The following is a 13,936-nucleotide window of genomic DNA, read 5'->3' as shown; positions in this document are numbered from 1 at the left end:
CAAATCAAAGAAGTAAAGTGGTGTACACAGGACTCAAAAAGATAATTTTTTGAAAGACGAAGGTTTGCACAGTGGTGGGACATTGATGGGAGAAAAGGAAGTATTGTTGGCATTGCAACTTCTCTATTTTAAATGGCTGCAATAAAAATCATTCCTTGTACAGACATGTAGATCCCAAGTAAAAATAATACATGTTTACAGTGTGAAAAGGCCATCTGCATAACCCCTCAGAGCGGATTCAAACAGAAATTACAGAAGTTCATTTCGAAAACATCCAGTTAAAGCTGGGCATACTTTATTTTTGAGGTTTGCCAAACCTGTGCTGATCTGCATTATCAAACAATATGTAATCTTCCAATAACTCATTTCATGTGAGGCAGCTGTAGAAAGCCACCTTCAGGTAGATAAAAAGAGAATGATTATTGCTGGTACTAATGAAAACAAAAGTACTCCCCCCCCCCGATGAAATTAGACATTCTGACTTTTGTATATCAAGAATAGTATTTGTTCGGATAGTCAGAACTTCAAACTGAAGTTTTCTTGGACAACAATTGGTGATCAACTATTATCAGTTTGTTTATTTCTCCCCACTCATAACCCACCTTTTGCTCCAAGGAATTCAAGGTGCTGTAGATGGTCCTTCCCTCATTTAATCTCCACAACAACCCTGTGAGGTAGTGACTGGTCTAAGGTCACCAGTGGAGATACTAACCCCAATTTCCAGGTGCTAGTCCAACATGCTAAGCACTACAACACAACTGACTTTCCTATAAAGCATCCAGTTAATTTAGAATAAATTCATAAAAATTAGAGAACTACGCGATATGATAAAACAAGGCTGCCACTCACAATGACAGCTCTATTCCTAGCTTCCCTCCTCCATAACATGTGGCAAAACTTACTCATGTCATGACAGCATCGTGCTCCTTCCCTATCTGGTCCACATCATTGGCTGCTGGTGATGTGAGGTGTTGTTTTTTTGACCAGAGTTGTCTAGACTGGATCAGTACCAGTAGCCAAGATAGCAACTGCGTATTTAATGCATGAAAAACGTTTTCTACAAATTCCCGATAACAGTGCCTTCTCTCATTAGCATTGAAGACTAAAAGTCATATGCCCTGGATCACGTCAAAATCTCAGTGCTGTCTTAATAACAGCATTTGACATTATTGCCAGTTGCTGCTGTGTCCCCCCTTTTTAAACCACTGAATGTGGGAAAGATGAAGCTCAGAAATTGCCAAGAGGGCTGCCAGCTCAAAATGTGCTGTCTTTGTGTATGAATGTCTTAGACTGTTATGAAGCAGTCTATGTTAGGCCCTGATATTGAGCTCCACTACATTGGTTGGTTGGGGGACTATTTTAAGGGCCTCTCATAAAGAATTATTGATCTGTACTGTCCCTGAAGTGTTAGACCTATGAAAATCTCATTTAACTCATTGAAAATTACTTCCTTGGTTATTCCTAGCAAGTGCTTGTGGTGCTTATGAGTTAAGCCTTTAGTCTGCTCATTCATTTCTGTGGTTTTCTACTGAACAAGCTGTAATTCCCCATAGATTTTCAACAGATTGACCCAGAGAGTAAGCTGATGCTGTATGACAACATGAACTCCAGTCACCATTGCCAACATAAATAAATGGCTTCTTATAAAATTTAGACTAAAAAAAAAAGCTTGAGTGAGGGGGAAGGGGAGAATGTTATGCTGGAATGGAACTTCAACTAGGCTCAAAGGCTGAACCTATCACTCAAATACGTCTCACAAAGCGGTAGCCAATTAGCTATGTTATTCTGCTGCACCAAATACAACATATTCTTGTGGCATCTTAAAGACCAACACAATTATTTTGCCATTTATCTATTTTGAATTGCTGCATAATAAAGTACTGAGGCATGGATCTCTTGCATAGGTTTCTTGTACACAGGTATATTGCATTATTAGTGGTCTGTAACTTGAAGAAAACTTATGCAATGGCATAATAACCTTCCTGTCTCTTGAAAGGTCCCTATTCCTGTGTATTTGACAAGTTTACATTCCTTGTGCAGAGTATGCTTGGATTTTTCTTTTGTATTAGGAATTATATAATGCACTTAACTCTTGGCCCTAATTCACCTGCATATATCCTATGGTGCTATGTACAATAAGCTCCCCATCCCAGAGGAGGCCAGTGCTGAGAGCAGAAGGAACAGCCTAGAATCAGACAGGGCAGACAGGCTCCTAGTCAGAGTGGAGAGGTTAGATTTCTCTATAATCAACCTGGGCCTGGGCCCAGGGGTGGAGGAAGGGAGGTGCGGTGGGTGCGGTCCACCCCGGGTGTCACCACATAGGGGGTGACAAAATGCCAGGCAGCACTCACCACAGGGCCTGCAGTGTGCCCAAGCCATGAGTCTGTCCTGGAAGAGACACAGTGGCTTGGGCGCGCACAAGCTCCGTGCTGCCCAAATGGTCCACCCACTGCCTCCCCCCAGCTGTAGGGTGGTTGTGTGGGAGGAGGCAGGCAGACTCCGGAGACCCCACAGTGTGCCCACCCCTATGGGTGGCTCGCCCCGCCCTTGCCCCTCCCCTGGGCGTGCCACTCCAGGTGCCCGAGCAGCTTCCTCTGCCGCTGCCTGGGCCCTTGGCAGGGACCAACCTAGCCAATCACTAGGTATACCCCTGCTACTGATTCAGCAAAGGATTCTCCACATGTAGCCTCTCAAACTATGGTGCATTGATATCACCCACATGCGATCTGATCCAGATGTATGAAGAATCCCATTCCCACATGCAGTGTCAGTGGCAGACATATAATGTGGTCTTCTGGTGGGCATATGGTCAGCCACTGTGAGAACAGGATGCTGGACTGGATGCAACAATGGCCTGATCCAGCAAGCTCATATTATGTTCTTATGCATATTATGCAGGGTATGTAGAACACAAAAGCCCAAAGCTTCCAGGGGCCCACCAAATGCATAGATGTTTAAATTATCATAAATTATAATTTAGTCATATGCTGTGTTTATACAATAATTTGGGTTTGTTTTCATTTCTCTAATAATAACTTTGCCATGTTGATTACTATTAGGCATAAAATGCATCTATTCTTCCTATAGATTCTGAAGTTGTGTTCTTCATATTTAATTACATTTCTTCCTCTCATAATAATGTTTTATCTCCAACCAGAAGGTATGTAATTAGACACTGGTGTATAGCCCCCTAAAATTGAGAGGGGGCTCCAAAATATATTTCACACAAGGTCCAACAGCAAGTATGGCAACCCCCGCAAACTGTCCTTGGCAGAGGAGGCTGCCTTAACACAGATTTTATTATTTGATATTTAATTATGGCATTGTAGGCTGCAATCCTACCCTACCTTTCATGGGATTAAACCCTACTTAACCCAGCGGCATGTATTTCCAAACATCCACAGAATCAGACTGTCAAGTAAAGCTGGGTGTTATATGAATAAAGCCAAACTGCTAACAGAGCAATGTCTGATTTATTTCAAAAAGCTTGTTCTAAGAACCTTAAAGCAATTCAGACTGAAATCCTGTGCACACCTATCTGGGAATATGCCTATGCAGTGGAACTTGGACCCAAGTAAACATTCATAGGCAAGTCTCATTGCAATATTGAATTTTCCAGTGGGAAATAAAATGGTGTCCTTGAATTACTACAAAACTGCAAAGATAGTTGCCTGAATAGAGAACTAACAGCGCAAGCCTGTACATGTCAACTGAGAAGGAAGCCCCATTGAGTTCAAAGTGACTAAATTAGCAGAAAGGGCATTTTGGTGTCCACTCTTTCTGAAACACTAAACTCCTCAAAACCAAGTTTTGTACGGCAGACATCTAAACATGGCATATATCAAATGTGATCCCTAATTCAATTAAGCTGTAATTGTATCTAGTTCTATTGACGACACCTGGTTTGCCCTTTTAACTGAAAGTTTAAAAATAAATCACCAAAAAAGCACAAATATCTCCACTGAGAAATGCTTTATTAAAAAATCTTCAGCTTTTTCAGTGGGAACCTTATGTTTTTTAGCAGAACAATCCTGGTTTTGGTTTACCAACTTTCCGATTTAGATAAGTTTATGAAAACCTGTTGTCTAGCACATGATTTCATTTTTTTGTCCATGTAAAACATATTTTTTAAAATAGGATCTATCTACATAGTTGGGCAAGTTTATTACAGCAAGTTGCCCCTGAGCTAGTGAATTTCTACATTGGCATTGTAATAATTTGTCCTTCTTTCCTCGCCTTTATAGAAGCACCTCAGGACTTCTATTCAGCAATGGCTTCCCTGAGAGTATCACTTCCTTTCCCATGCAATGTTCTCCTTTTACATGTTAGGTTAATTTTAATGTGACTTTCTTGTATTTTTTGTGTGTGAAGTATCCTATGCACAAGCCACATCCATCATCAATCTGTTCTGCAGAACCAGAACTTCAGCAACAGAATTCCAAAATTGATTTTAATAAATGAATTTCCTAAAATCTTCCATTGGAAGCAAGAGATGGAAGCTGGGAAATTCTCCAGCCATTTTTATACTGAACCCTACTACACATAGTTTTTTAACAAAATGCTAAAAAGCAGATAGAAAAAAGTTGACCATTGGAGTTCAGGTTCTTCATTGATATACCAGGGTAAAACAATTTGAGAAGTATACTGCTATTTAGAAACGTTTATAGGAACAAGGTCATTATATAGAATGCTTCTCTGTTCCTCACATCCTTCTCTAAATTTCATAACTTAGGAAGCCAGTTTCTGAATCTGCCCCCCACCCCATAAATGAATACAATTTATATTACATTTTTATTCTTATTAAATGTTTTATTTAGGCGTACTTACTTACAAACAAACAAAACAATAAGATGCACACACTTAACCACAAAATAAACTAAAAAAGTAGGAAGAAAAAGGACAAAAGGAACATAAAATACCACACCCATGTGACTTCCCTCCACCAGCTCTCATCATCTTTAAATCATTTAAATTCTTATTTACATTGCATATCATTTATCACTGTAATTACTTCTTTTATGGTACTATTATAATATAACATCAGGTCATCCTTACAACCTTAGTCTAAACATATCAGCATGTTATCTTTAGAGCAGTGTTTGTTCATGTAATGTTCGAACCATAACCATTCTGCCCTTAATTTCTGGTGTGTTTGGTATCTTATTACCCCAGTTAATTTTGCCAATTCTATAAACTCTGTTAATTTAATTAACCAATCCTCTTTCGTAGGTATGTAATTTCCTTTCCAGTTCTTCACAAGGCGTATTCTTGCTTCTGCGATTGCATATAGGAATAATTTTCTCCTATCTTGTGGTACCTCCTTTCCATTCTCGTTTTACAGGATAGATTTTATTACTCAGACTTTAGGCTGCTTCTTACCTTGTATTTGCCACTCCCATTTGGAGGGCCTGGGTACCATCAACAGACAGACTCCCTCAGAAGGCGGTGGAGGTTTTTAAGCAGAGGTTGGGTGGTCATCTGTCAGGGACGCTTTAGTTGTGATTTAGTTGCGATTCCTGCATTGCAAGGGGTTGGACTAGATGACCCTTGGCCTCCCTCCCAACTCTGCAATTCTGTGATTCTATGAAACGATATCCAGTTAGCCATACTCAGAGCAGACCCACTGAAATCAATGGACATCAATCCATGAGTATGACTTGTTTTGATATCACCCTGTGCCAAATGCAGTACAGGAGAATATTATGTGCCACTTTCGACACAGCACCCTCCTTTCAGGAAATGAGAGGTCATCCTGGAGGCATCCCCGAATTTAGCAGCACCTGTCAACTCCTTGATCCTTCTTGAAACCATGCATCCTTTGCCAAACATCTACAACTAGGAGGAGTCAGGCTGCAGCCCACTGACCAACCCTCAGCCAAGCTTAAGATATTAGCCACTGCTGACTATAGGTGTTGAGCGATTTAGAAAAGTTTACATTGCATGCATACATGAAGCAGATTGCTATTAAATGTGTGACGAGTTCTTCTGAGCTCAGTGTGTGCTTTTAAAAGCTTTCTATGGGAGACAGACAGCAACACTAAGGTGTATAATGTCATAACAGGATGTGCTTTGAAACATTGGATTTTTCTACTGCTTTTGAGAAGAAAGGAGTTTGAAGAAAGATATGAAGAGAGAAGCAGTGTGAACTTTTCTCTAAACAGAAATATTTTCCAAATAAGACTTTTAATCCACCAAACCCTTGTGCTTAATTATCTTTGCACTATACAAATCAAGTTAGATATTCCATAGCACCAAGATCTCATTTCCATGCTAGTAAAAAAAAATTAAGAGTGTTTTAGAATTGATGCAACTGCTTTGGTATCCCATAACAAGGAGCACAAACAAGTTTTAAAATTGATTCATTTGGAATATTGAATTAATTTTTTTACTTCTTAGTTTTGACCTCTCTGTTGTGTCTACAACGTAACCAGAATGCAAAGTGTTCTTTGACTCGCAACTTACATCATTTAACATAATCTCTATTACAGGTTACTTAGTTATAGAAAATCCATCAAGTAAGTTGACTGCTAATTTTTACATTGTGGCTATAGATTTGCTAGCTTGGTGAATCACAATGTGTGGTTTCTTTTTGTATATTTATTAGAAAAAGCTCCAAACTGTGTATAAATCATAAAAGCATGACTAATTGCATGGTAACTGGAGAAATGCTTTCTCTCTCTCTGGGGTGAAGCCTGCATGTCTGTGTTTTAGCTTGGCAAGTAATATAGGGATATTTAACTCCTTGGGGTTTAAAAACCATGTAATTATGGGAATGAAGTCACTGCTATATTTTATATATCTAAAGCCCTGCATTGTATAGAATGGTTTCTGTGTGACAAAAGAAGCATTATGTGCTTGAATAGAACTGAGAGGTGACTTTGCAGACACACATAAATATCCAACAACTGAACTTTGGAGCAATCACATTTGTAACACACAGTTTGTAGATAACAGTTGTGTTATATCAACTAAATCAGGGGAGGTTTGAAGTGGCAAGAGGCTATTATTTCAAAACAATTCCTAACATAAAGCCAATTATTCCCTTTTGTAAAATATTCATATTACTATGTTTTTTTCTTAATCTTTGTTATACATCTGGATAACAATATATTTCGATTCAGATTATTATATCCTAGGCAACCACTAACTCTCTCTAAAAATGTTTTCTAGGCCCATAGGCAAGAAATGTTTTCTACAACACGTTGAAGAGCTTTGTACAAACAACAACCTAAAGTTTCAGGAAGAATTTTTGGTATGTTACCAGCAGTTGTCACAACATTGCAAGACCTACACTTGTTTCATGTGTCACATTTCATGTCCATTTTAAGCAAGCAAGGCCATGAATGACTCTTGCCTTGATCAGTACCCAATTACCAGTTTATCCATTTAGGTACTACAGTCTCCTTGTTGCAGTGCGATCAGAATTATCCACACCGTGATCTTCCTTCTGCCTCCTGTGCAATGGCACCAAGTATTCATTATCCCTTTGACTCTAATCTTAGAGAAACCCATATATTTTTAAAATGGCAATTTCAGCAATATAACTGTGCAGTGGTACCTCGGTTTAAGAACAGTCCTGTTTACGAACGATTCAGTTTACGAACTCCTCAAAACCGGAAGTAGTGTCCCTGTTTGAGAACATTACCCTGGTCTATGAATGAAAGCCAAACGGTGGAAGGGCACAGGCGGTGGGAGGCCTTATTAGGGAAAGTGTGCCTTGGTTTAAGAACGGTTTCAGTTTAAGAATGGACTTCTGGAATGGATTAGGTTTGTAAACCGAGGTACAGTGGTGCCTCGCAAGACGAAAAGAATCCGTTCCGCGATTCTCGTCGTCTAGCGATTTTTTCGTCTTGCGAAGCAAGCCCATTGATTAGCGCTACAGCGGTCTAGCGGCTTTCCGTGATCAGCTGTTAAGCGGGTTTTTCAGCGGAACAGCTGATAGGCGGCTTAGGAAAAGGGGGGGAGCGAAAAAAACCCGCGGGGACGCGCAAGATTTTTTCGTCTTGCGAAGCAACCCCATAGGGCAATTCGTTTTGCGAAGCGCCTCCAAAACGGAAAACCCTTTCATCTAGCGGGTTTTCCGTCTTGCGAGGCGTTCGTCTTGCAGGGCACCACTGTACCACTGTAATTTAAAAGAAGTTTTAAACGAGTCATTCTCAAACTGGGACAGGGTCCCCAGCACGAGACAGGAAGTATCTGTAAAATGGGCACAAAGTTTCAGAATGGTATAGAATCTTGAAGCAGGTGAAATTTCCTCCTCCCAGCAGCCCAAACATGGGTGGGTTGAATGCCCTCTAGGAAAGAATAATAATTCACATTGGAGTCCTATCTCAGACCTGGGAACACAGAGATCAATGGGAGCTGCATTATACCATCAGAACACTGTTCCATCAAACTCAGTATTGTCCACACTGGCTGGAAGCAGCTCTGTATGGTTTTAGGCAGGAGTCTCTCTCAGAGAGTCTCTCTCAGGAATTGAACCTGGATGCAAAGTAGGTGCTCCACCACTGACCTATAGCCTTTCACCAACCTTCCAGACACTTTTCTTTTATAAATCCCTACGAGATAAATGAGAGTTACTCTTGTTTAGCACCCGCTCATCTCTGTAAGGTGTCATAGGAGCAGTCTGCAATGGATTACGCTATGTATGATCACAACCAGCAATGTCTCATCTCGTAGCATCGAAAGCCTTTGTTCCTGTTGAAAACAGATAGGTCTTCCAAAGAGTGTGTGAAATTTATATAATAGCTATGTCATGCCAAAACTATGCTTAAGTCTTGGACTTTTCCTTGTTTTTGTAAGTAACTTATTTTCTATGGCTATCGTTTTGTTTTTTTTAAATTCAGAAATAGATCATTTTTGTTATCTCAGTAGCATTGTGTTCATCATTACCAGCACATGGAGTCATTTACTATCCTAAAAATCATTTGTCATTCTCCAGTGACTCTATTATTTTGGATTTATAGATTTGCCATGAAGTGTTCATTGTCTGGATCTGTGAATAATGAAGAAGAAAAAATCGATTGACATTTATACTATTGGATTATAATGTTTCACTCACTTAGGAAATAATAACAAAAGAGTGATAAGATGAATAGTATTTCCTACAGATTCTTGGTCATGGTTCTTAAGCAGTCTTGGTCTGCATGTAATAACGAACTCGGCATAAGATACTTCAGAACAGTGCACAGAGAGCTCTTTTTCCTAACAAGAGCAGAAATTCCATCTTACTAGGACAGAGAAACTGAGAGTTGCATTTGTAGCACACTACTCTGTTATTGGGATGCAGGTGGCGCTGTGGGTTAAACCACAGAGCCTAGGGCTTGCAGATCAGAAGGTCGGCGGTTCGAATCCCTGCGACGGGGTGAGCTCCCATTGCTCGGTCCCTGTTCCTGCCAACCTAGCAGTTTGAAAGCACGTCAAAGTGCAAGTAGATAAATAGATACCGCTCCAGCGGGAAGGTCAACAGTGTTTCTGTGTGCTTCTCTGGTTCACCAGAAGCGGCTTAGTCATGCTGGCCACATAACCCGGAAGCTGTACGCCGGCTCCCTTGGCCAATAAAGCGAGATGAGCGCCGCAACCCCAGAGTCAGTCACGACTGGACCTAATGGTCAGGGGTCCCTTTACCTTTACCTTACTCTGTTAAAATAGTAGTAAACTAGCACTAATAATAAAACATAAAAACAAGTGGTAAGGCAGGGAAGGGAAAACTGCAGCCCACCAGATGTTGTTGGACTTGAACTCCCATTGGTCAGTATGGGCAATGATCAGGGATGATATGAGCTGTAGTCCAACAGCTTCTAGAAGGCCAGAGTTTAGCCATCCCTAAAAGTACTGTCAGGTCATTCAAAAATAGCCTACTCCCATATAAATCTATATGTTTATGGAGCTTTTTCTTACATGAAGCCTTTTTGTAATGTCCAGCATCTGCTCTAGGGGATGGAGTTTTATGCCCTTTGGAAGCCCAAGGCACTTTGAGGGCAAAGTCATTTGCCTTTGTAGCAATCTTGATGCCACATCCACACCTGTTTCAATCTGCAGTGAAGTGTCCAGTGCAGATGAAACATTATCTCAGCCCATTTCAATTTGGGTTCAGGCCTGGCTATGGGAACTGAATCAACTTTGGTCACCCTGTTGGATGACCTTTACTGGGAGTGTGACTCTGATATTCTTCCTGGAGCTCTCCATAGCTTTTGATATTATTGACCTTAGTATCCATTTGAGCCAACTTAGTGGGATGGGTATCGGAAGCACTGTTTTATAGTGGTTCCAATCCTGTCTCCAGGGTCCATTTCAGAGAGTAACATTGGATGATTGTCTTTCATTCTCCTTGGCAGTTATGCTGTGGAGTAATTCAGGGTAGCATCTTATTTGTAGTGCTTTTTAATATCTATACAAAGCCTTTAGGAGTATACCATGCTACCTTCCATGTGCATGTGCATTTAAAATGGTAAAATCAAAAGGGGCATCTCTGTATCATAGACTTTACATTAGCTGGTAGGAGGAAATAATTATCCATGGTATCGTTTTGCTTTGCAAAGTTTTGAACTTTCCCCATAACTTCAGTCCATGTTCAGTTGGTGCTAGATGAGCGTTGAGTTGGTTATGGAAATATATTTGAATGTGAGTATTTTACCTCAAGAAAACAAATGGCAGTGTTGGCAGCAAGTCGAAATAAATGAAAATCGCTGAGGATAGGTGGGTGATGAAAGCAACAAATCTTCATAACAATTTGCTTTTATTTGCTTTTTAAATAAGTTTTAAAAGGTAGTCATTGAGGTACCCTACTTTTTATGTGACCTGGCCATGCCACTTCTATTCCCTTGCATTGTAGATTACATTTAATACTTTGAACTGGGCTGTGATTCATTCATGTATTTCCTTATCCCTATTCGTTATGCCCAATATACATCTTCCTGTCCTTCCTGAACTGAGGCAGAGGTCAGTGAGGAATAACAAATTGCCAATCGCCCATGTTTGATTAAATACTTTCTTGTTCTCATACTGGAGCAAAGCACTAGGCCAATCATAACTACAAGGGAACCAACTCAGGAAAAGGCTTTCTCCTTATTTAGTTCCCTCCATTAAAAGCCACACAAAAAACACAGAAAGTGGCACTCCGACTTCATCTTGACTTCCAAGGTGAAAGTTCATATAAGCTTAGATTATATGAACTGACAGTCTGTTCTGTAGTTTAGCATCTGAAACTGCTGTTGTAACAAGGGTTGACAGTGAGGTGAAAGGCTTCTGTAATGTTACCAGCTGTCCTTAGAAATTCAGTATACCTCAACCCCTCCAAATCTTTCCTCATACTGGAATGGTTCACCTGAATTCTATTTTGGTATCATTGCCACATTTATTTTATATATACAAATGCTAAAATGCATCAAAATATTTTAAATATTTTTTTTAAAAAAGTTAATTTTCACTTTGGATGACGTAACTTTAATAAGTTCAATTTTTCTATCTGAGACTTTCTAATAAATAAATAAATAAATAGTGGATCTATTTTCTCCCTTTTGTACCTTGCAAAAAGAAAAACATTTCTTCGGGTATATAAACTTATTTTGGTGGGCAAAGACAAATAGACTTGTTAGAGTTTAGGAACTTCATTTTAAGATTGTATTATGCATCTATAAACATAATCTTGTATATGCCACTCAGTGAACAAATTTCATATTATATTTACATTGCTGATCTGCAAAGCAACCCCAAAGACATTCTAACATATATGTTGCTTTATAGGAACTTCCCAAGTTTCTTCCAGATCTTGCCTCAGCTGATGCTGATCTTCCTTGGAACAGGTCTAAAAACCGTTTTCCCAACATCAAGCCATGTATGTTGTGTTTTACAAATCATTCTTTCTCTCCACTAGCTAAAACGCGTCTTAAACTTTATTAGTATTATTATTATTATTATTATTATTATTATTATTATTATTATTATTATTATTATTTTTCACTGTGATGTTTGGGAAGAAGTGTGTTTACCACATGATAATTTCTTATTACAGACTTGAGAGTTTTGTGGGGTTTTTCTAAAGTAAAGATTATTTATAATTAAGTTTTTGCTTTCACTCACAGCCATTAAACTGGAGGTGCTGGTATCTTTATAGTCTCAAATAGTTTCTTAGCTTTGTAACATAATCAAAGTGGTATCAACATCTTTATTTTATGCTTAGTGAAAAATATTTTTTTGTAAACAAAAAGGTAAAATCCACCTGTTGGCAGTTTCCCTTTAAATATGGTGATGCTTTCTTAAGATACTTGTAAATGTGCTGTGTAAGAGTTTTCCGAAAGATCAGAGTGAATATATGGTAACTTATAAGTTGAGGATAGATTTTTATCATAGGAGACAGGGGTCTGTCTCTCTGTAGTCAACACTGCTTCATTTTTCAGTTAATAAGACAGAAATGCCACTATTATTTTAAGCATTAGCTGTGATGTGAGACGGGGGCAAGGCATTCCTCTGTTAATGTAACCACATTCTGTGCTATTAACTTTTTAGAACAGCTGTTCCTGTTATCTGTTTCAGAAGTTTTATTTTTTTACCTTATTTTAAATCCACTTTTCATTTAGAGAATACTAAAGTGGTTCATAGAAATAAAAACTGCAGTCAAAATGGTTTAGGGCTGGGCACGTACAAACATGCCTCAGTCCATTCCAATGTTCATTTTCACATGTGTGTGTGTTTATATCATTGTCCAGCAAGGCAAATATATGCATATTTTTAACGTGCATCTCAGCCATCAACATATATTTACAAGATATCTACATCCCCTGCAAGTTTCCTTTCAAAGTTAATGAATTTCCAGAAGGGTAGCAGTATTAGTCTTTTATGCAGCAAAAACAACAAAGAGCCTTGTGACAGCTTAAAGACAAAAAAATTAATGAACTGATTAATTACCCATCACAAAGGCATCCATGGCTGCAAACCTAACCATGTCTACTCCAAAGTAAATCCTATTGAATTTAGTGGGGCTTACTCTCAAGTAAATGGAGTTAGGATTGCAGCCACTTTCACCACCTTGATTTCACAGTTCAGTATAAACTAGTCATCCTATCTCGTTTCAGGCATCAGGGAGGGACAGTTTTGCTATAAATCAAGGAAACCTCCAGGGGGGAGGCAGTAGGAAAGGAGTTTTAAATTTACTTTTACTTTTGAAATAAAGATTTTGGGTGGTAAGAAATGGGCAGTCATTCCCCCCCCCCCATTTTGACAAAGCCATTTGCACATAACAAATTATTTACATCACAGGAGCCTACACAACAGAAAACACTGTTGCTGTATGTAGGGGTTTTTTTTATTAATTTTTATCTTATATTTTGGAAATGTACATCCAGTTTTTTCCCTTTAATTTTTTAGGGGGTCCCCAAAAGAGGGGCCCTAAGCTATAGCTTGCTTAGCTTATACTTAAATCCGGCACTGGGTTAGCATTTCAGCCTTAAACTGTTTCCTATTCTGAATTTTAAAAGCAATAGAACACATCCTTCATTACTGTTCATCTTACACAGAAAGAAGTGAATTCCTCTGTTACCTGTGGATTTTATCTGTGCTTCTTTGGCTAGCCTCTTTAGATACCTATTAGGTCCATAAATTACTATATAGCATATATTCAACACAAAAAACAGCAACAATTTGTTGTTGTTGTTGACAAAGGACAGCTGGACATATAAAGGGCCCCATTACCTTCAGCAGCTAACCACACTTACCTTAGAGCAAGCACCACTGAATTCAGTTGGATTTACTTCTGTTTGCCCCACTGCTTTCCCTGGGGAAACCTGCGCTTTAGTGCTGAATCAGATGTCAGTTCACAGAATGTCAGTCTGCAGAAAACCCGGTAGACATTTGCTCTGATTCAGTGGTAAAGATTGGGTAAAGCGACCAGACAAGCAGAAGTCAGAGTGAACCCTAAGTTTTGAAATATATTCTAGCA

General features: G+C 39.2%; 1 protein-coding gene across 3 annotated transcripts in view; it reads left to right on the top strand.

The window, feature by feature from the left end:
- PTPRQ (protein tyrosine phosphatase receptor type Q) overlaps positions 1–13,936 on the top strand; it is a 106,531-nt gene that overhangs the window by 81,325 nt on the left and 11,270 nt on the right. For 2 of the 3 annotated variants that reach the window (XM_081211175.1, XM_081211174.1), the window contains 3 exons: positions 6,489–6,515; positions 7,171–7,252; positions 11,746–11,836. In XM_081211175.1, the coding sequence (XP_081067301.1) occupies positions 6,489–6,515; positions 7,171–7,252; positions 11,746–11,836 (200 nt within the window). The remainder of the gene's footprint in view (positions 1–6,488; positions 6,516–7,170; positions 7,253–11,745; positions 11,837–13,936) is intronic. The other variant, XM_081211176.1, reaches the window with a different exon arrangement.

The sequence above is a fragment of the Podarcis bocagei genome, assembly GCF_964188305.1.
Source record: "Podarcis bocagei genome assembly, chromosome: 10".
Taxonomy (NCBI): domain Eukaryota; kingdom Metazoa; phylum Chordata; class Lepidosauria; order Squamata; family Lacertidae; genus Podarcis; species Podarcis bocagei.
The sequence above is the reverse complement of the archived record's forward strand: the minus strand, read 5'-3'. Positions and strand labels throughout refer to the sequence as shown.